General features: G+C 37.9%; 1 protein-coding gene across 1 annotated transcript in view; it reads right to left on the bottom strand.

Annotated features, from left to right (window-relative positions):
* The window catches only part of WDR49 (WD repeat domain 49), a 144,430-nt gene that overhangs the window by 59,730 nt on the left and 62,401 nt on the right, over positions 1-22,299 (bottom strand). The window contains exon 7 of the mRNA XM_073230429.1: positions 8,028-8,261. Coding sequence (XP_073086530.1) covers positions 8,028-8,261 — 234 coding nt within the window. The remainder of the gene's footprint in view (positions 1-8,027; positions 8,262-22,299) is intronic.

Genomic DNA, 22,299 nt, shown 5'->3' with positions numbered 1-22,299 from the left:
GGACTAACCCAGACAGCTTCGACATCTTCTATATCTTCCCCTGAGAAGGAACCTGGGGAGATAGATTTAACCAGTCTTCCTGAAAAAGAATTCAAAACAAAAGTTATAATCATGCTGATGGACTTGCAGAGAAATATGCAAGAACTAAGGAGGGAGAATACAGAAATAAAACAAGCTCTGGAAGGACTTCAAAACAGAATGGACAAGATGCAAGAGACCATTAATGGACTAGAAAACAGAGAACAGGAATGCAGAGAAGCTGATGCAGAGAGAGATAAAAGGATCTCCACGAATGAAAGCATTTTAAGAGAACTCTGTGATCAATCAAAACGGAACAATATCCGCATTATAGGGGTACCAGAAGAAGAAGAGAGAGAAAAAGGGATAAAAAGTGTCTTTGAAGAAATAATTGCTGAAAACTTCCCCAAACTAGGGGAGGAAATGGCCTCTCAGACCACAGAGGTACACAGAACTCCCATGACAAGGGATCCAAGGAGGGCAACACCAAGACACATAATACTTACAATGACAAAGATCAAAGACAAGGACAAAGTATTAAAGGCAGCCAGAGAGAAAAAAAAGGTCACCTACAAAGGAAAACTCATCAGGCTATCATCAGACTTCTCAACAGAAACCCTAAAGGCCAAAAGAGAATGGCATGATATACTTCATGCAATGAAACAGAAGGGCCTCGAACCAAGAATACTGTATCCAGCACGATTATCATTTAAATATGAAGGAGGGATTAAACAATTCCCAGACAAGCAAAAGTTGAGGGAATTTGCCTCCCACAAACCACCTCTACAGGGCATCTGACAGGGACTGCTCTAGATGGGAGCACACCTAAAAAGAGCACAGAACAGAACACCCAACATATGAAGAAGGGAGGAGAAGGAATAAGAAGGGAGAGAAATAAAGAATCATCAGACTGTGTTTATAATAGCTTAATGAGTGAGTTAAGTTAGACAGCAAGATAGTAAAGAAGCTAACCTTGAACCTTTGGTAACCACAAACTTAAAGCCTACAATGGCAATAAGTACATACCTTTCAATAATCACCCTAAATGTAAATGGACTGAATGCAACAATCAAAAGACACAGAATAATAGAATGGATAAAAAAAGCAAGACCCTCTATATGCTGCTTACAAGAGACTCACCTCAAACCCAAAGACATGCACAGATTTAAAGTCAAGGGATGGAAAAAGATAGTTCATGCAAACAACAGAGAGAAAAAAGCAGGGGTTGCAATACTAATATCAGACAAAATAGACTTCAAAATAAAGAAAGTAACAAAAGATTAAGAAGGACATTACATAATGATAAAGGGTTCAGTCCAACAAGAGGATATAACCATTATAAATATATATATACCCAATACAGGAGCACCAACATATGTGAAACAAATACTAACAGAATTTAAGGAGGAAATAGAAGGCAATGCATTCATTTTGGGAGATTTCAACACACCACTCTCTCCAAAAGACAGATCCACCTGACAGAAAATAAGTAAGGACACAGAGGCACTGAAGAACACACTAGAACAGATGGACCTAATAGACATCTACAGAGCTCTACATCCAAAAGCAACAGGATACACATTCTTCTCAAGTGCACATGGAACATTCTCCAGAATAGACCACATACTAGGCCACAAAAAGAGCCTCAGTAAATTCCAAAAGATTGAAATCCTACCAACCAACTTTTCAGATCACAAAGGCATAAAACTAGAAATAAATTGTACAAAGAAAGCAAAAAGGCTCACAAACACATAGAGGCTTAACAACACGCTCCTAAATAATCAATGGATCAATGACCAAATCAAAATGGAGATCCAGCAATATATGGAAACAAATGACAACAACAACACTAAGCCCCAACTACTGTGGGATACAGCAAAAGCAGTCTTAAGAGGAAAATATATAGCAATCCAGGCATATTTAAAGAAGGAAGAACAATCCCAAATGAATGGTCTAATGTCACAATTATCAAAATTGAAAAAAGAAGAACAAATGAGGCCTAAGGTCAGCAGAAGGAGGGACATAATAAAGATCAGAGAAGAAATAAAGAAAATTGAGAAGAATAAAACAATAGCAAAAAATCAATGAAACCAAGAGCTGGTTCTTTGAGAAAATAACAAAATAGATAAGCATCTAGCCAGACTTATTAAGAGAAAAAGAGAGTCAACACACATCAACAGAATCAGAAACGAGAAAGGAAAAAATCATGATGGACCTCACAGAAATACAAAGAATAATTAGAGACTACTATGAAAATCTATATGCAAACAAGCTGGGAAACCTAGGAGAAATGGACAACTTCCTAGAAAAATACAACCTTCTAAGACTGACCCAGAAAGAAACAGAAAATCTAAACAGACCAATTACCAGCAACGAAATTGAAACGGTAATAAAAAAATTACCAAAGAACAAAACCCCCGGGCCAAATGGATTTACCTCAGAATTTTATCAAACATGCAGAGAAGACATAATACCCATTCTCCTTAAAGTTTTCTAAAAAATAGAAGAGGAGGGAATACTCCCAAACTCATTCTATGAAGCCAACATCACCCTAATACCAAAACCAGGCAAAGACCCCACCAAAAAAGAAAACTACAGACCAATATCTCTGATGAACGTAGATGCAAAAATACTGAACAAAATATTAGCACAGTGAATTCAAAAATACATCAAAAGGATCATACACCATGACCAAGTGGGATTCATCCCAGGGATGCAAGGATGGTACAACATTCGAAAATCCATCAACATCATCCACCACATCAACAAAAAGAAAGACAAAAACCATGTGATCATCTCCATAGATGCTGAAAAAGCATTCGATAAAATTCAACATCCATTCATGATAAAAACTCTCAACAAAATGGCTATAGAGGGCAAGTACCTCAACATAATAAAGGCCATATATGATAAACAGCCAGCATCATACTGAACAGCGAGAAGCTGAAAGCTTTTCCTCTGCGATCAGGAACAAGAAGGGATTCCCACTCTCCCCACTTTCATTCAACATAGTACTGAAGGTCATAGCCATGGCACTTAGACAAAACAAAGAAATACAAGGAATCCAGATTGGTAAAGAAGAAGTTAAACTGTCACTATTTTTCAGATGACATGATATTGTAAATAAAAAACCATAAAGACTCCACCCCAAAACTACTAGAGCTAATATCAGAATTCAGCAAAGTTGCAAGATACAAAATTAACACACAGAAATCTGTGGCTTTCCTATACACTAACAATAAACTAACAGAAAGAGAAATCAGGAAGACAATTTCATTCACAATAACATCAAAAAGAATAAAATACCTAGGAATAAACCTAACCTAGGAAGTGAAATACCTATACCCTGAAAACTATAAGACACTCTTAAAAGAAATTAAAGAGGTCACTAACAAATGGAAACTCATCCCATGCTCCTAGCTAGGAAGAATTAATATCGTCAAAATGGCCATCCTACCCAAAGCAATATACAGATTCAATGCAATCCCTATCAAACTACCAACAGCATTCTTCAATGAACTGGAACAAATAGTTCAAAAATTCATATGGAAACACCAAAGACCCCGAATAGCTTAAGTAATCCTGAGAAGGAAGAATAAAGTGGGGGGGATCTCACTCCCCAACCTCAAGCTCTACTACAAAGCCACAGTAATCAAGACAATTTGGTACTGGCACTATTCCAGAACAGAGCCACAGACCAATGGAACAGAATAGAGACTCCAAACATTAACCCAAACATATATGGTCAACTAATATTCGATAAAGGGGCCATGGACATACAATGGGGAAATGACAGTCTCTTCAACAGATGGTTCTGGCAAAACTGGACAGCTACATGTAAGAGAATGAAACTGGATCACTGTCTAACCCCATACACAAAAGTAAATTCAAAATGGATCAAAGACTTGAATGTAAGTTATGAAACCATAAAACTCTTAGAAAAAAACATAGGCAAAAATCTCTTAGAAATAAACATGAGTGACCTCTTCTTGAACATACCTCCCCAGGCAAGGGAAACAAATGCAAAAATGAACAAATGGGACTATATCAAGCTGAAAAGCTTCTATACAGCAAAGGGCACCATCAATGGAACAAAAAGGTATCCTACAGTATGGGAGAATATATTCATAAATGACATATCCGATAAAGGGTTGACATCCAAAATATATAAAGAGCTCACACACCTCAACAAACAAAAAGCAAATAACCCAATTAAAAAATGGGCAGAGGAGCTGAATAGACAGTTCTCCAAAGAAGAAATTCAGATGGCCAACAGACACATGAAAATTTGCTCCACATCGCTTGTCATCAGAGAAATGCAAATTAAAACCACAGTGAGATATCATCTCACACCAGTAAGGATGGCTACCATCCAAAAGACAAACAACAACAAATGTTGGCAAGGTTGTGGAGAAAGGGGAACCCTCCTACACTGCTGGTGGGAAGGTAAATTAGTTCAACCATTGTGGAAAGCAGTATGGAGGTTCCTCAAAATGCTCAAAATAGAAATACCATTTGACCCAGGAATTCAACTTCTATGAATTTACCCCAAGAATGCAGCAGTCCAGTTTGAAAAAGACAGATGCACCCCTATGTTTATTGCTGCACTATTTACAATAGCCAAGATATAGAAGCAACCTAAATGTCCATCAGTAGATGAATGGATAAAGAAGATGTGGTACATATACACAATGGAATATTACTCAGCCATAAGAAAAAAACAAATCCTACCATTCTCAACAACATGAATGGAGCTAGCGGGTATTATGCTCAGTGAAATAAGCCAGGCGGAGAAAGACACATACAAAATGATTTCATTCATATGTGGAGTATAAGAACAAAAGAAAACTGAAGGAACAAAACAGCAGCAGAAGCACAGAACCCAAGAATGGACTAACAGTTACCAAAGGGAAAGGGACTGGGGAGGACAGGTGAGAAGGGAGGGATAAGGGTGGGAAAAAAAGAAAGGGGGCATTACAATTAGCATGTACAGTGGGGGGGGGGCACGGGGAGGGCTGTGCAACACAGAGAAGACAAGTAGTGATTTTACAGCATCTTACTATGTTGATGGACAGTGACTGTGAACAGGTATGTGGGGGGGACTTGGTGAAGGGGGGAACCTAGTAAACATAATGTCCTTCATGTAATTGTAGATTAATGATACCAAAATAAAATTTAAAAAAAAAGAAAGCAACTGGCAATTTTTTATAAAACTGAACATACTCTTATCGCATAATCTTTGATATTTACCTAAAGGAGTTGAAAACTTATGTCCACACAAAAGCTTGCATAGGGATGTTTATAGCAGCTTTATTCATAATTGCCAATACTTGGAAGCAATCAAGATTACCTTCAATAGGTTACAGATAAATAATCTGTCATACATCCATATAATGGAATAGTATTCAGTGCAAAAAAATGAGCTATTAAGCAACTAAAACACACAAAGGAAACATAAGTACACAATATAGAGCAATAGAAGCCAATCTGAAAGGCTACATACGATATTATTCCAACAACATAACATTCTGAACAGGCAAACTGAAGACAGCAAAAATATCAATGATCGCCAGGGGTTAGGGAGGGAGAGTGGGATGAACAGGTGAAACGCAGAGGATTTTCAGGGAAATGAAATTACTCTATATGATGCTCTAATTTTTTTCCAAAAATTTAGTTATTTCAGTAACAAAAAAATGGTAACTTTCATTAAATGTTAAAGTCTGATAATTCCTAAACTTCTAGCCTGACTATAAATGCACTCCAGATGCAAAACAAATGGAAACATTACCTATTTTATAAAAACACATTAACATACATCATTAGGATGAGAGTCATAGTGATAACTCAGAAATTTTACCTATTCCAGTTTACATGCCATCTACAAATACATTTCTTAAGGTTCCTAAAATTCATGGGCTTTTAAGAAAATGCAAAGTTCATTAGAACAGCCTCCAAGATATTGAATTACTTTGATTCTTTCAAAACTGCACCCCGGGGACTCCCTCATCCTGTCCCAGCTTGTTCAGCAACTAGCTGTGAGGGTGAGCTTTGTTGGGTGAAATAAAGCATGTGGTTCCTTTTACAAGGTCTTGCATGACTTAACATCACTTTCTAAGATTAGGAACGCAAGGGAACCAAAAGGAAGGAAGATAAAGAAAAGTCAAAGAAATGTGCCAAATTTCTTTTTTATAGGGATTGTGTTAGGTCCTCACTGAAGTCCAAATAGAATGAAGTAGTAATAAAGTGTTAGCAACATGTTGAAATGACAACAGAAGGGAAGGTTTTTATTAACTTCAGACAAAGGGAATATCTTCAAAAAAGACACCAAACTACATAACCAAATACTCTGCTACACACTCACAAGACAATAAAAATGAAAAAAGTAAACTACAAAATTAATATTATCATTAAAATAGTTTTGTTCACACAGATTCTCTGAAAGGACCTGGGACCCCCAGGGATCTAAGATCACACTATGAAAACTGCTGTTTTAACCTCAAGTTTATACTTTATTTTTCTAAGACCAGACCACTGCCCATTCAGTGAAGAACCTTTTCAGTCTGGCTCTCAGCTCCCTTTACTGCCTCAAGTCCCATAGCATTTGCTAGGTACCCCCCAGACTAGCCACAACAGATTAAATCCAACTCAACTGTACAGTGATTCTTTGTACATCACATGAACAAACATGTGTACATGTTTCTATTGTTACCTATAACTTGCACATATTTGCATTAATCACAGCTTTATCATCATGTCCCAAAAGGAAGATTCCAGATCTTCTTTGCGTCTCATTTGCTGAATTCCTCATGGAATACTGCTCATTTTATGGCCAGACAACAACAGGATCTTAACATCCACGCACAAACCTGGCTTTTTAACTCTACAGAGCTCAATTAGCAAAATGTCCTCCTGGAAACATCTCTCAGTGGCCACCGGGGAGCTGAATTAACTGGTTGCCTTCATAAAGTTCAGTAAAACATTTACGGGGGAATGTTTCCCCACAGATGGAATTCAAAATGGCTTGTTTTGTATAGGAATTTTATCTCCTAAAATAACCAGAAAACAGTGTTTGAAGTAGTGACACGGCACACCACTCATTACCAGCGAAAGGCTCTCCGCCCCTCGCACCGACTCTGAGCTGCTCATTTCTGCGCAGATGCAGCAGCTCCTGCAGAAGGGAAAGAAAGAATGGGTTGGAGTTACTGTTTAATTGGCCGCAAGCTGGATACTGGCTCTCAGCTCGGCTCCTGCTGTGCTCTTACGATCAGGCCTGAAGTGATCATTGCAGCAAGCTAAACTCCACGGGTGCTCACTGCCTCCACAATACTCACAGGCTGGCCCTCCCTCTCTTCTGAGAAGGCCTGTGGCTCCTGCGGCGTCTCTGCTCCTGAGGAGCAGTGCTCCTTCATTGACATGCAGGCAGTGCTCCCATAAGCAAAGGCTGCAAAATGTTCATTAAAGTGGTGGGGAGACAAACAACGCTGGTGCTGCATACCAAGTGGCACCACATTTAACTGAATCATTTTATTATGAATACATTCTGGGCTGCCACTGTGAGCCACTGCTGTAAAATATGCTGGCAAAATGGATCTCTGCTAATTACATTTCATGCATATTTCAGAACTTTCCACAGGGATACAGGAGGATGGTGTTCATAAAAGGGGATTTTACAACCAGGTTCACTTGCATTTGGCATCAAGACCCAAACTAGCAAGCAACAAACATAAGTTCAATTACATTACATGTTGTGTTTGCTTTAGCTGGAATATTGTGGTTCCTTATAATTCCATCTATCAGTGCTGCTGTGATTACTGGCTGAAAGTAAAATCACTGCAGATCCACCTGAACACACATTATTGCAGAAAAGTCCATGGCTATTAAACTATTTCTTTTCCACATTGCATTTTCTATATTTGTTCTTAGTTACCTCAGAATTAAGGTCATGAATTAAGGAAACGAGCCTGCGGGTATAGGCATGTGTTAGGAGAGAGACAGAAGAGCGTCATTACCTGCCTTGAGACTGCGTTATAAAGAACACAAGTGACCGATGTCTTGTGACTTTTCACCCTCTTGCTGGCTTCACTTTTCATTGCCAACATGGCTAGCTGGTTATTAAATGAGATGAAAAGTCGTCCGTGGGCTTCATCGAAGTGGAAGAGACATCTGAAGTCTTGGCTTCTGGGGAAAGAACAAGCTATCCTCTGGATGGACAGCTGGTGCTGAATATCCCAGAGTCTCAAAACCTGGGTGAAGGGTGACAACATTAATATTAATATGTCAGAAATAACACTAATTTTTTACCCAAACTTTCTTCTTGCTTTACCTCAACCCCAGTTGTTTCCTCCAGGGCTATAATTGTTCACACTTCTGTCATAGCACTTATTTTTTATATTTCTTTGGTGTATTTAAATATCTCCTCAATGGTAAACTCCTTAATGGACGGGATTATGTTTTGTTCCAGTCCCCAAAAAAGTGCCTGTATTTAGTAGATGCTTGTGGGAGGCAGAATAATAGTCCCCACAGATGTCCACGTCCTAATTTCTGGAACACGTGTATGTGTTACCTTACACGGCAAAAGAGATTTTGCAGATGTGATAAATTAAAAACTTTATGATGAAAAGACTACCCTGGATGATTTGGACAAGCCCTATATAATAGCAAAGGAGATCAGAGTGATGGGGTGTAAGAAGAAATCTGTCTAGTGTTGCTGGCTTTGAAGATAGAGGACGGGGCCCAGTAGGCAAGGGAGCTGGAAAAGGCGAGGAAATGGATTCTCCCCCAGAGATTGCAAAGAGGAAGGCAGCCCTGACAGCATCTTGATTTCAGCCCAGTGAGAAATAATGAACATCAATACAAAATAAAAGATTTGGTATTAAATGAAATCAAGTTCAAATAAACCACAAAGACTAGATTCTTATTCAAACCCAGGCAATCAAGAGATAAAAATGACATGCAGGCTGAATGAGACAAACACTGAAGGAAACAGGGAGAACAGCTCTGCAGCTAAGAGTTGCTGCTGTCATCATGGTGCAGAATGAACACAGTCCAGTGAGGGAGAGTCAACAGGAGGACAGTGAAAAACTCTGCAGGAGGGGCTGGTGCACAAGCTCTAGGGCCAGACTCCTTGAGTTCTGATCTTGGTTCCATCCCCTACCACTGCATGATCTCTAGCAAGTTTCTCTGAGTTTCTGAAACAGCACCTACCTCATCCAATGTGTGGAGGATTAAATGAGAGCCCATGTCAAGTATTTAGCAAGATGACCAGCATATAATAAGTATTCAAGCCTTTTTTATTATTAAATTATTAAATTAAAAATATTATTTTTCACTGTGTAAATACTAGAACCTTACAGCCGAAAAAGTCCTTTCAAATAAATTAGTCTATCTTATCCAAAGTGAGAATTATTCCTAAATTATCTACAAAAGATAGTATCAGTGTGTTTATTACTCCATAAGACAGGCAACCCTGTAGTTCTTAAACTATTTTAAACTATAGATTCCTTTGGAAATAAATCTATCAGAAATGATCAGAAATAAGTCTATCTGTTCCCTCTCCCTGAATGCATACATATATGCACACACTTTTCTATATGATTTCCTTAGGTACATACACACACCTTCCATACATATGTATATATTACAGGAATCCACAGGATAGGAATTCCTACAGTAATTATTAAATTGTACAACCAAAGACATCTTTTACCATTTGAGTCTACCCTATCCTCTTTTCCTACAATGACATAAGCCTTTTCCTACACCTCTTGTGTAGGGTAAATGATCCCAGTTTCTTCAACCATCGTAACAGTTTTCAGATCCCACTTCACCTGACAACCTCTTGATTCTCTCCCTTTGTGTTTGTTCCTGCTTTCACGCCAGCAGAGGATGGTCATCTAGATATTGTTTACTTTTAAAAAGTCTTTTACTTTTAAGCCTTTCATTTGTATTTCCTTTGTTTACTTTTTAAAGACTTATACTTTTTCATTTATGAAAAGATTCACTAGGATAAAGTCCAAGAATAGAGCATTCCCAGAAAAGTATGCCTCACTGCATGGTTATGCACCCAGGTGCAGATATCATCAATCCAGAATGAAATTTTATGAGACTCCTTCAAATATTTTGCAGAAGTAATTATGTTTGATATATAGGGGGTAACCTCTCCATCTCCCAACACATATAACAAACCTAAAATGACCTACTCAATCATTAATAGATAAACTGCACTACCAATCCCAAAAATATATATTTATAAAGTAAATTGATTTTCTTACCAAAAAATGTTCTTATTCAAGAAATCATTCCGGTTCTCAACATTACTAAACCATTTTTATTTAAAACATTTGGCAGTGCTCCAGAAAATGTGTATCCTCAAAAAATATAAATTGTATATAAGAACCAAGAGTGGAAAATGTATTTTCAAGTGTTTTAAATATAAATAGGCTTCATAAACTGTTATTTGAATGTTAAAGCTGCAAGATCAGACACATTTAGATCACTCTCATTCATACTACTTATGATAGACCCTCATTTTTCAAAAACCTGTCTTGTTTAGTATGGACTCCCTTCTAAGACACAGAAACTAGTTTCATGTCAGGATAATAACCTGAGGTATAGTTGAGTATAGATTAACAATTACTCAACAGTATTAATGGACTATAATTTTTCCAGAATCATTTTCCACTGTGTTGTTCAAGTAATTCATATTGCCTTTACTATTTCACTGACATATACTCATATAAATTAAATTAAAAATTAAAAATAGATGAGCAGTAACCTCTAGTTCATGACAGGTTAGTTCTTGCTACTAGCAATTAAAAGTAGAAATATTTATCAAAATACGTATATTCATTAATTTATCTTAAAATTAATGGATGTTGCTCCACTTGCCCCTCTTCCTTTGAAGAACCCCTAAATCTTACCAATTGCAGTTCACAAAGTCCCCTTCCATCTTTAATTCTGTAATTTTTCTCTCTGCTGAGAATCAAAGCAACAGCACTGAGTCACAGCCATCAATGCATGAAGCAGGGTTCCAGCTTTTTCATGGCTAAGACCTCATACTTGTTTTTCAGTATTTCCTACACTACCACATTCCCTCCCATTTGTTCTTAACCTTGATATTAGAAACGAGTACAGTGTCTTAGAAATCACCTATGCTTGGGCCCTTTTCCCAGGCCAATCAGATCAGAATCTCTGAGGAAGGCGCTCAGGCATTAGTATTTTTTTTCAACTTCCCAAGTATTTCCTTGAATTCTACCTTAACTTCTCTACTTGGTTTGAATGTCAAAGCTAATCTACTAAAGAAATCTTTCAGCTTAATCACTATTATCATGTGGTTTGGCTTTAAACCAGAGAACTGTACTCTCCCTCTTTCCTAATCAGCCTATATCCTTTTAATCATGAAAAATATCTCACATTAATCCAGTTTTATTAATCAAGTCTTGTGACAAAATGTCACTTAGATATGTATTAAGAATCCTGGGTCTCCTCTTATTTTACATTCAAGTTGACTTATGGAATAGAATTAGGCCACAGTTCAGAAAGGAATATATTTAATATCAATTTTCATTCCAGATATCCTAGAGATATTTTCATTACTCTTAGCAGGGAAAAGTAAATAAATTGACAAACACTAAAGCTTAAAAACTAGAACTGAATTATCAGTTCATTTTTTACTTTTCCACAAATTTCATCTGAACTGTACTCTCTATGTTCATTATGATAACTGAGAACTTGTGGTGTCTGTCCAAACTGAGCCTTACTGAGTCTAGTCCTTGAAGTGGCTATTTGGGGGCTATCTATTTCATCTCCATTTTTACATTAGGATGAATAACTATCAAAGCTGATGATTTTATATGAAGATGATGATTCATATGATGATTTTATATATTTTATATGATGTTGTATGAATATCCAAGCTGATAATTTTATATTCATGTAATGATGACATGTTTTTCTGCTTAATCTTTATCTTGTTTCATCTGATATCCATTTAATAATCCAGGATTAGAAAAGCAAATACTGTATTATTCGTACACACTAGAACTAGAAACCAGCAGACTGAGACTTCAGACACACAGATCTTAGTTTTAATACTACACAAGTGTGTCAGCTTAGGTACATGATTTTACCTCCCCATTTCTTTACCTTTCTATTGAAGGGGCCAGGTCTGAAATTCTGTCTGGAATGTACTAAAATTGCTCAATCCATTACCTACAGGTTCTAAAATAACAGTTCAGACAAATTCAAAAAGAGCTATTGTGAAGACTGGACTGAAGAAATGTAGGACATCACCATGCTTTCAGTCTAATTTTGCTGAAGAATTTCTCCCTGCTTCCTGCCAGAGATAGAATCATTTCACATAAGCATCATAAAATTGTTATAAATAAATAAAACATTTCCTTTGTCCTATAAATATTATATTTATAAATGGCGAACTTCATGGACTGGTGGGTGTATGAATAGATGTACAGATGGACAGAGAATCTGTTTTCAGTACACTTTTTAAAACCCAATCAGCATTATTTACATATTGGTAACATGTCCACATTTGATTCAAAGTAGGAGAAAAAAAGATTCAGTTTCCAAATAATGATATAAAAATGAGGGAAAAGTAGAAACAGATGGATGCCTCTATCAAAAGGAGACTTGTTTGATTTCATCAAACATTTACTACAAACTCCTGCCATCCTGTAGAGAACAGATAAAAAAAAATTGATGATAAGAAAGAGAAAGTGAGTACATATCACAAGGGGATTTTGAAGACAGCAGTGCAGCAGCTCAGGTCTCTGGGGTAATCCACAAAAATGAACAGCCTATTTGCAGATAACAGAATAACAGGAACTGAGGGCCTTGGCTCTCCTGAATGTACCTTTATGTATGAACAAATTTATTTATTTAGAATTTAAGCCTTTGGATAATCTGCAAAAGCATAATCAGTGAATGCTTACAGGAATTTTGTTTGACATGATATATGCTGGGCAAATTATTCTGAGTACCTGAGCTAATGTTTTTATCTTCAAGTCATATAACAGATCTTCCTTTAAAAAATATTTTTATCATTTTTTCCCCAGGACTGAAGTCAAACTGATATTATTAGTTAGAAACTAAAATCTCTTCTTGTGCGAGTTACCTTTAAATTGTTATCATAACCATTATCTTCACCTTTTTTTCCATTCTTTTCAACAAAACTGAGAAAAGACATACAGCATTGACTCCAAGTTCTATCATCTGTCTGTTTGTGTACTTTCTCATTGACCTTGAAGAGATCAAAACATTTTCTAACACTATAAATTGTTCTGCAAAATTCTCACTGATTTTCCAGTTCAAGTGTGGCAATAAATTTAATTAATACCAACATTTTATTGCAAGTGCTTTCCTTTTTCAGAACCAAAGTTCATTAAGAGATTTTTTATTTCAATTAAATTGATTTTTTTTGCCATTATCATTACTCACATCATACTGAAAATTGTAACAGAATTTTTCCCAGCCTTTAAAAAAGTTTTCTAACTTTGCCTTACAAAGATCACAGTTCCTCTTTTATTTTACAAAGTAAACTTAAACACTTTACGTATATTTTTTTACTCACTTAATACTCATAACATACTTATAACAGTTTTGAAGAAAATAAGTGAAAACCAGCTAGGACCAGGGAACACTGGTTCAAGTATCACTGCAGACCAGGTTTTTGTAGGGGGAAATCCTGCTTTCAAAAAACACAACTCTGAATAAAACATAATTTCTGCTGCATTGCTGGACCTTTAGTGAGTAGGGACAATCTCTGCAGGTCTAAAAGAAAGAAGGTTAGAGAAACAAACTTAAGACGGAAAGAGTGAATAGCAGGCATAAACAAATAGGCTATATCCAGGACCCTAAGCCTTGGACCAGCATCAGGGTAGAGGCACTGAGGCAAGGCTGTTCAAATAAAGGGGACACTGAAAAGGAAAATGCAGTAGCCTCAGGACAATTGTTTTCCTCATTGGAAACATTTCACCATGCAGAAGTAAATACAACTCTTCTCTAGAGGAAAGCACCTTCAGTTTAGCTTCTTGGAATGTGTATAGTTTAGCAACAGCAAAAGATGAAGTACCAGTAAAGATAACCAAACATAAAAAGGAAATAAATCACCATGAGGGAGAATCACTAGAATAGCAAAATCAGATTTGGATCACCAAAGAGTCCAGATTCTAGGATTATCAGGTAAGAATATACAACAAAAATATAAAATTGAAGAGCTAGATGTCAACTTTCCTCAAAATGAACAAACATCAAAAGACCCTCCAAAAGTACCAGGAAGTTTAAAAAAATGTTTTAGAAAAAAATCTATATTAAAATTAAAAATTCAATGAATGGGTTTTATAGATAGTGGTCACATACCCATTATAGTCAAGAATATGATAAACATGGCTTTTAAAGTATGGAGGAAAAACCTGAACAAGGAATGGAAAGAAATCTATGCATAATATTTTTTTAAAGTCAGCTAAAGGAATGAATAAATGGAGAAAGGCACGGTATGCTTTCTCAGTATTTTAAAGATGTCAAGTATCATATTCAATGAAATTCCAATCCAAATACAAATATGGTTCTTCATGGAACATGAATATTGATCCTAAACTTTATTGAAAGGATATAATGTCAGAGGATATGTAAAACTGAAAAAGAAAAATAAAAGTAGCAATTGCCCTGCCAGTTATCTAAATATACAATATTTAGATAGGATTAATATCAGAAGGATTAAAGATAATGGCATGAGAGGTGAGACAGAGACCTCCTCCTAAAACTGCATATAATACAAAAATATAATTAATACAACTAATCCTGAAAGAGCAGCATGAAAGAAGACAGCGCCAGACTGCATACACCTGGAGAAAAGAACAGACCTCACAGAACAGGCAACATACAAAAGCCATGATCCAGAGGGACCCAAGCCTTTCCCCCACACCAGCTCACTGGCAGGAGGAAGAGAAACGGAGTGGGGAGGGAGTGGAGTAGTGGGACTGCTGAGCACCTAGCCCTGGAGATCTGCTCTGAAAGCACAAACCTACATTGCATGGTGCTCTAGTGGTTAGTTCAAAAGCTAAGACATTTCGAATACCTGAAGAGACTGAGATGCCAGCTGTTTGTGGAAAACAGGAATCCATATCCAGTTGATCTGGAACAAAAGAAAGGCAGGCAGTCTGAGAGACTTCCTAACAGCAAGAGTATTGCTAAAGGGGCAAGGATTGCACAGAGCTTACAGATCAGGAGAAAGGGCAGGTAGACAAAATTATCTGGGCACATTCAACCCAGCAGGTTGGGAACTTTCAGGGGCTTCAGGCGCTCCATACCCATGGCTGGATATGCAACTCCAAAACCCCTACTGTGATATGCAGCCTACTGTGCCTTCCTGCCAGCCAGGCCACTCCTGGCTCACAAACTGGCAGCCCCTGTCCAGGCATCAGGCCAGAGAGAGGGAAGCCCTGCCTACAGCAACTACAATCACAAAGCATAGAGGCTTACACCTATGTGTTCAGACCACTGGCTCTGGCAACAGAGACAGGCATAGCAGCCAGGAAGCAGGACACACCTCTTTCCTCCCCCCAGGCACCAGGGCTGCTCCCCTGTGACCCCAACATCATTCCCGGGGCAGATCAACTCCAGAGAGTAGAGCTTCAGGACACAAGAGGGTGCCACATACAAATATGAAACATCAGAGGAACCTGGTTCAAAGCAAAATCCTACAAATACCAGAAAAAGAGTCAAATGAAATTAATCTCATCAATCTTCCTGAAAGATATTTCAAAATAAAAATCATAATCATGTTCATGGAGGTACAGAAAAATATTCAAGAACTCAGGAATGAATTTCAGTCAGAGATCCAATCACTAACTAATACAATGGAGGGTTTTAAAAGAAGATTAAATATTTGGAGGAGACAATAAATGAAATAAACATTAGAGAAGAGGTGTACAAAAAAGCTGAGGCACAGAGAGAAAAAAGGATCTAGAAGAATGAAAGAAAATTGAGAGAACTGTGTGACCAAATGGAACAATATTCATTTTATAGGGGTACGAGAAGAAGAAGAGAGAGAAAAAGGGATTGAAAGTGTCTTTGAGGAGGTAACTGCTGAAAATGTCCCCAATCTGGGGAAGGAGATAGTCCCTCAGGCCATGGAGGTGCACAGATTCGAACACAAGAGACCCAAGGAAGACAACACCAAGACATATAATAATTAAAATGGCAAAGAGTATGGAAAAGGACAGACTATTAAAAGCAGCCAGAGAGAGAAAGAAGATCACATAAAGGAAAGCCCATCAGGCTAACATCAGACTTCTCAGCAGAACCTTACAGGCCAGAAGGGAGTGGCATGATGTATTTAATGCAATAAAGCAGAAGGACCTCGAATCAAGATTCCTTTATCTGGCAAGATTATCACTTAATTTGAAGGAGGGATTAAACAATTTCCAGAGAAGCAAAAGCTGAGAGAATTTACCTCCAACAAACCATCTCTAGAGTCTGATTTTGAGGGACTGCTATAGATGGAACTGTTCCTAAGGTTTAATAGCTGTCACCAGAGGTAATAAAACACAGTAAAGAAAGTAGAACAGCTAATTACTAAGCAAATGCAAAATTAAATTAACTATCCCCAAAGTCAATAAAGGGATAAACAAAGAGTACAGAATGACAAAGAGTGATTCCTAATATATAAAGAATGGAGGAGGAAGAAAAAGGAGGTGAAAAAAGAGAACCTTTAGATTGTGTATGTAATAGCATATTAAGTGAGTTAGGTTAGACTCTTAGATAGTAAGGAAGTTAACCTTGAACCTTTGAAAACCACGAATCTAACACATGCAATGGCAGTAAGTACATACCTATCGATAATCACCCTAAACGTAAATGGTCTGAATGCACCAATCAAAAGACATAGAGTCACTAAATGTATAAAAAACAAGACCCATCTATATGCAACCTACAAGAGACTCACTTTAAACTCAAAGACATACACAGACTAAATGTGAAGGGATCGAAAAAGATATTTCATGCAACTAATAGGAAGAAAAAAGCAGGAGTTGCAGTACTCAGACAAAATAGACTTCAAAACAAAGGAAGTCACAAGAGACAAAGAAGGACATTACATAAAGATAAAAGGGTCAATCCAACAAGACATAACCATTATAAATATCTATGCGCCCAACACAGGAGCACCTACATACATGAAACAAATACAAACAGAATTAAAAGAGAAATAGAATGCAATGCATTCATTCTAGGAGACTTCAACACTCCACTCAGTCTGAAGGACAGATCAACCAGACAGAAAATAAATAAGGAGACAGAGGCACTGAACAACACATTAGAACAGATGGACCTAACAGACATCCATACAACTCTCTACCCAAAAGCAGCAGAATACACATTCTTCTCAAGTGCACATAGAACATTTTCAAGGACAGATCATATACTAGGCCACAAAAAAACCCTCAAGAAATTCAAAAAGATTGAAATTGCACCAACCAGTTTCTCAGACCACAAAGGTATAAACTAGAAATACATTACACAAAGAAAATGAAAAATCCCACCAACACATGGAGGCTACACAACATGCTCCTAAATAACCAATGGATCAATGACCAAATAAAAACAGAGATAAGCAATACATGGACACAAATTACAACAATAATTAAATACTGCAAAATCTGTGGGATATAGTGAAAGCTGTGCTAAGAAGAAAGAATATTGTGATACAGACCTACCTCAGGAAAGAACAATCCCATATGAACAGTCAAAACTCACAATTAATGAAACTAGAAAAAGAAGAAAAATTAGGTCCAAAGTGAGTAGAAGGATGGACATAATAAACATTACAGCAGAAATGAATAAATTGAGAAGAATAAAACAATAGAGAGAATCAATGAAAGCAAGAGCTGGTTCTTTAAGAAAATAAACAAATAGATAAACCCCTAGCCAGACTTATCAATAAAAAAAGAGAGTCTACTCATATAAACAAAGTCAGAAATGAGAAAGGAAAAAATCACTATGGACACCACAGAAATACAAAGAATTATTAGAGAATACTGTGAAAAATTATATGCTCACAACCTGGATAACCTAGAAGAAATGCACAAGTCTCTAGAAAAATACAATCTTTCAAAGCTGACCCAGAAAGAAAGAGAAATTCTGAACAGACCAATTACCAGCAATGAATTGAACTGGTAATCAAAAAACAACCTAAGAGCAAAACTCCTGTACCAGATGGCTTCACCGCTGAATTTTATCAAACATTTAGTGAAGACCTAATACCCATCCTCATTAAAGTTTTCCAAAGAGTAGAAGAGGGAATACTTCCAAACTCATTCTATGAGGCCAGTGTCACTCTAATACCAAAACCAGGCAAAGACATCACAAGAAAAGAATATTACAGACCAATATCCTTGATGAACATAGAATGCAAAAATGCACAACAAAACATTAGCAAACCGAATTCAAAAATACATCAAAAAGTTCATACACCACGATCAAGTCGAATTTATTCCAGGGATGCAAGGATGGTACAACATTCCAAAATCCATCAATATCATCCACCATATCAACAAAAAGAGGACAAAAACCACATGATCATCTCCATAGATGCTGAAAAAGCATTTGACAAAATTCAACATTCATTCATGGTAAAAACTCTCAACAAAATGGTTATAAAGGGCAAGTACCTCAACATAATAAATACCATATATGACAAACCCACAGCCAACATTACTTAACAACAAGAAGCTGAAAGCTTTTCCTGTAAGATTGATAGCAAGACAAGGATGCCCACTCTCCCCACTTCTATTCAACATAGTACCAGAGGTCCTAGCCACAGCAATCTGACAACACTAAGATATAAAAGGCATCTAGATTGGAAAGGATGAAGTCAAACTGTCCCTGTTTGCAGATGACATGATATTGTACATAAAAAAACCCTTAAAAGTCTACTCCAAAACTACTAGATCTAATATCTGAGTTCCACAAAGTTGCAGGATACAAAATTAATATGCCAAAATCTGTGGCATTCCTATACACTAACAATGAACTAGAAGAAAGAGAAATCAGGAAAACAATTCCATTCACAATGGCATCATAAAGAATAAAACACCTAGGAATAAACCTAACCAAGGAAGTGAAAGACCTATACTCTGAAAACTACAAAACACTCATGAGAGAAATTAAAGAAGATACCAATAAACTGAAACACATCTTGTGCTCATGGATAGGAAGAATTAATATTGTCAAAATGGCCATCCTGCCTAAAGCAATCTACAGGTTCAATACAATTCCTATCAAAATACCAACAGCATTCTTCAACAAACTAGAGAAAATTCTTCCAAAATTCATATGAAACCACAATAGACCTGGAATAGCCAAAGCAATCCTGAGAAGGAAGAATAAAGTGGGGGGATTATGCTCCCCAACTTCAAGCTCTACTACAAAGCCACAAAAATCAAGACAATTTCATACTGGCACAAGAACAGACCCATAGACCAATGGAACAGACTAGAGAGCCCTGATATAAACCCAACCATATATGGTCAATAGTATATGATAAAGGAGCCATGGACATACAATGGGGAAATAACAGCCTCTTAAACAGCTGGTGTTGGCAAAACTGGACAGCTACATGCAAGAGAATGACACTGATTATTGTCTAACCCCATACACAAAAGTAAACTCAAAATGGATCAAAGAACTGAATGCAAGTCATGAAACCATAAAACTCTTAAAAGACAACATAGGCAAACATCTCCTGAATATAAACATGAGCAACTTCTTCTTGAATGCATCTCCTAGAACAAGGGAAACTAAAGCAAAAATTAACTCATGGGACTACATCAAACTAAAAAGTTTCTGTATGGCAAAGGACACCATCAACAGAACAAAAAAGTATACTACAGTATGGGAGAATATATTTGTAAATGACGTATCCAACAAGGGGTTAACATCCAAAATATATAAAGAACTTAGACGCCTCAACTCCCGAAAAGCAAATAACCTGATCAAAAAATGGGCAGAGGATATGAAAAGACAGTTCTCCAAAGAAGAAATTCAGATGGCCAACAGACACATGAAAAGATGCTCCACATCACTAATCATCAGGGAAATGCAAATTAAAACTTTTAGGCTGGAGGAAGGAAAAACAAGGACATGCAAACAGAACAGAGAGATACCATAAAAGGAGAACAGACCAGATCCCAAGGTCTGTGCCTTATATGGAAAGGGGACAGCTCTTCCTGAATTCCATCCTTCTGATGTGCCAACTAAGACCGGGATGTCAGCCTCCTCCCTCTTGGAAGGGAAAAAAGTTTCAAGTTGTCTATTATGTCACCTTTAGCCAATCATACCTCTCCATGCCCCCTAGGATAACTTCCCACTCCTCCCCCTCCTAACCCCTTATAAGCCCCCACCTCCCTGACTGGGTGTGACTTCCCTGGCCTGTAATACCCAGACAGGGGAACATCACCTGGGAATTGCACTCAAATAAACTGCCTGGCCCTTTGTTCTCTCTCATCGACTGCTTCGACTGCTTATTTCAGCTAGAATTTATCTTACATTTGGTGCTGAAATCCCGGGAAGGAGCATGAGCGTGGGGCCCTGACAAGCCACCGGCGGCCTTTCCCCCTCCTTCCCCTACCCGGGACCTCAGCCTGCTCTCTGCTGCCTGGACTATTTTCCGGTGAGTCCCTCAGTTTCCCCTGGTCTGTTTCCCTTCCTAACTCTGTTTCACTTGGTCTGTTAGAAATCATAGCTATGTCCAGGTTGGGGCATCCAGCCCCTTGGGCATCCAGCCCACCCTCTGCAGGCATCCAGCCCACCCCTGGCCCTGCGGTGTGGGAGACGTCCCTAACCCAGGCCCCAGGACATCTCCCCTGACTTGGTGCGCTTGGGATGCTGAGCGCTCCTCTCAGCAGGATTAGTTGGGGAGTGGCGCAGACATGTTGAACCAGCCATCAAAAGCAGAGGCTCAGACCCTTCTGCGGTATCTCATTTCTAATTTGGCTGCTCTATATTTGTCCCGGGAAGTTCGTAAATAGAAGCTAGTCTTTCTTTGCTCTGAGGCTGGGCCTCAGTATCCCTTAGACAATCAATCTCATTGGCCCCCTGAGGGAACTTTCGATTTTTGCCTCCTCACTGACTTGACTAATTATTGCCACTGGAGTGGAGAGTAGGGTGAAATCCCATAGTGCAGGCTTTTTGGACTTTGCACTCCCGCCCAGACCTTTATGTTAAGTGTTCAACGACTCAGGTTCTCCTAGCCCAATCTCCAGTTAAAGATTGTCAGCTTCTTACTCTATCCAGTACTTCTTCCTTTTCAGATCCACCAGAAGACGTCAGTCGCCCACCTCCCTCAGCTCATGATCTCCTCCCCCTCTCTCCACCACCATCTTTAAGTCCTTTGTCTTCACACATGTCGCCACCATCTTAAAATCCTACATTCTCAGCCATGCCTTGTCCTGCTCTCCTCTTCCAGTGGCTGCACCACCCCCTCCCCCTCTCCTTCTGCCTTCACCGCCCTCTTCCCCCACCAGAACACACCCCTCCTGCCCTCTGGTTCCAGAAGCCACAGACAGGCAGCTGAGGAGAGGGACGGCAATTGGATATCAGTGACTCAAGTCTTTATATTGGTTTGCCTGTCTGTGTATATGTTTTTGTGTGGGAGGTGTTGCTGACTGTAGTCATTGTGTCTACATTTGTATGTTTGTGTGTCTAGGTGTCTGAATGAAAAATATTTTCCTAGCTCCGGATGGTATTAATAAAAATTGATTTAAAAACAAGCACTTGTAAAAATTGGACATTCTAAAACTTCCAGAAAAACTGATAAAAAATGTTAAGCATTAATGGTAATTTGGGTTTGGCTGAGGTGGGCATGTTCTTGTGGTTATCAGCTGCCTAAGTTTGCCTAAGGTCATTTAAATTGATGTTATCTGCTAAATCTTTTAAGAATAAAATGCTTAAAGGCTTAGCTTTGTCTATTATTCAGTAAAGGTCTTGCAAGTAATCTAGCATAGTTGTTACAAATGAGTGAACTAAAGAAGTGTGGCAAGTGAACAGCTTTTTAATTGTGTATTACAGTGTGTATACCTACCTACAGCCTGCGAATCTTTGTAGTAACCTAAAACCTTAAAGTTTTGCTAAGTTAAGAAGAAATATTTTGTGTTTAGTGAGAGATTGTGCTGTAAAGCTCATAGTTACAGAAATTATGAAATGTTCATAAATTTGTCAATCTAAAGAATGCTAGTGTAACAGTTTACAATAGCCTGCTTCTCATTGTTC

The sequence above is a fragment of the Manis javanica genome, chromosome 3 (assembly GCF_040802235.1).
Source record: "Manis javanica isolate MJ-LG chromosome 3, MJ_LKY, whole genome shotgun sequence".
Taxonomy (NCBI): Eukaryota; Metazoa; Chordata; class Mammalia; order Pholidota; family Manidae; genus Manis; species Manis javanica.
The sequence above is the reverse complement of the archived record's forward strand: the minus strand, read 5'-3'. Positions and strand labels throughout refer to the sequence as shown.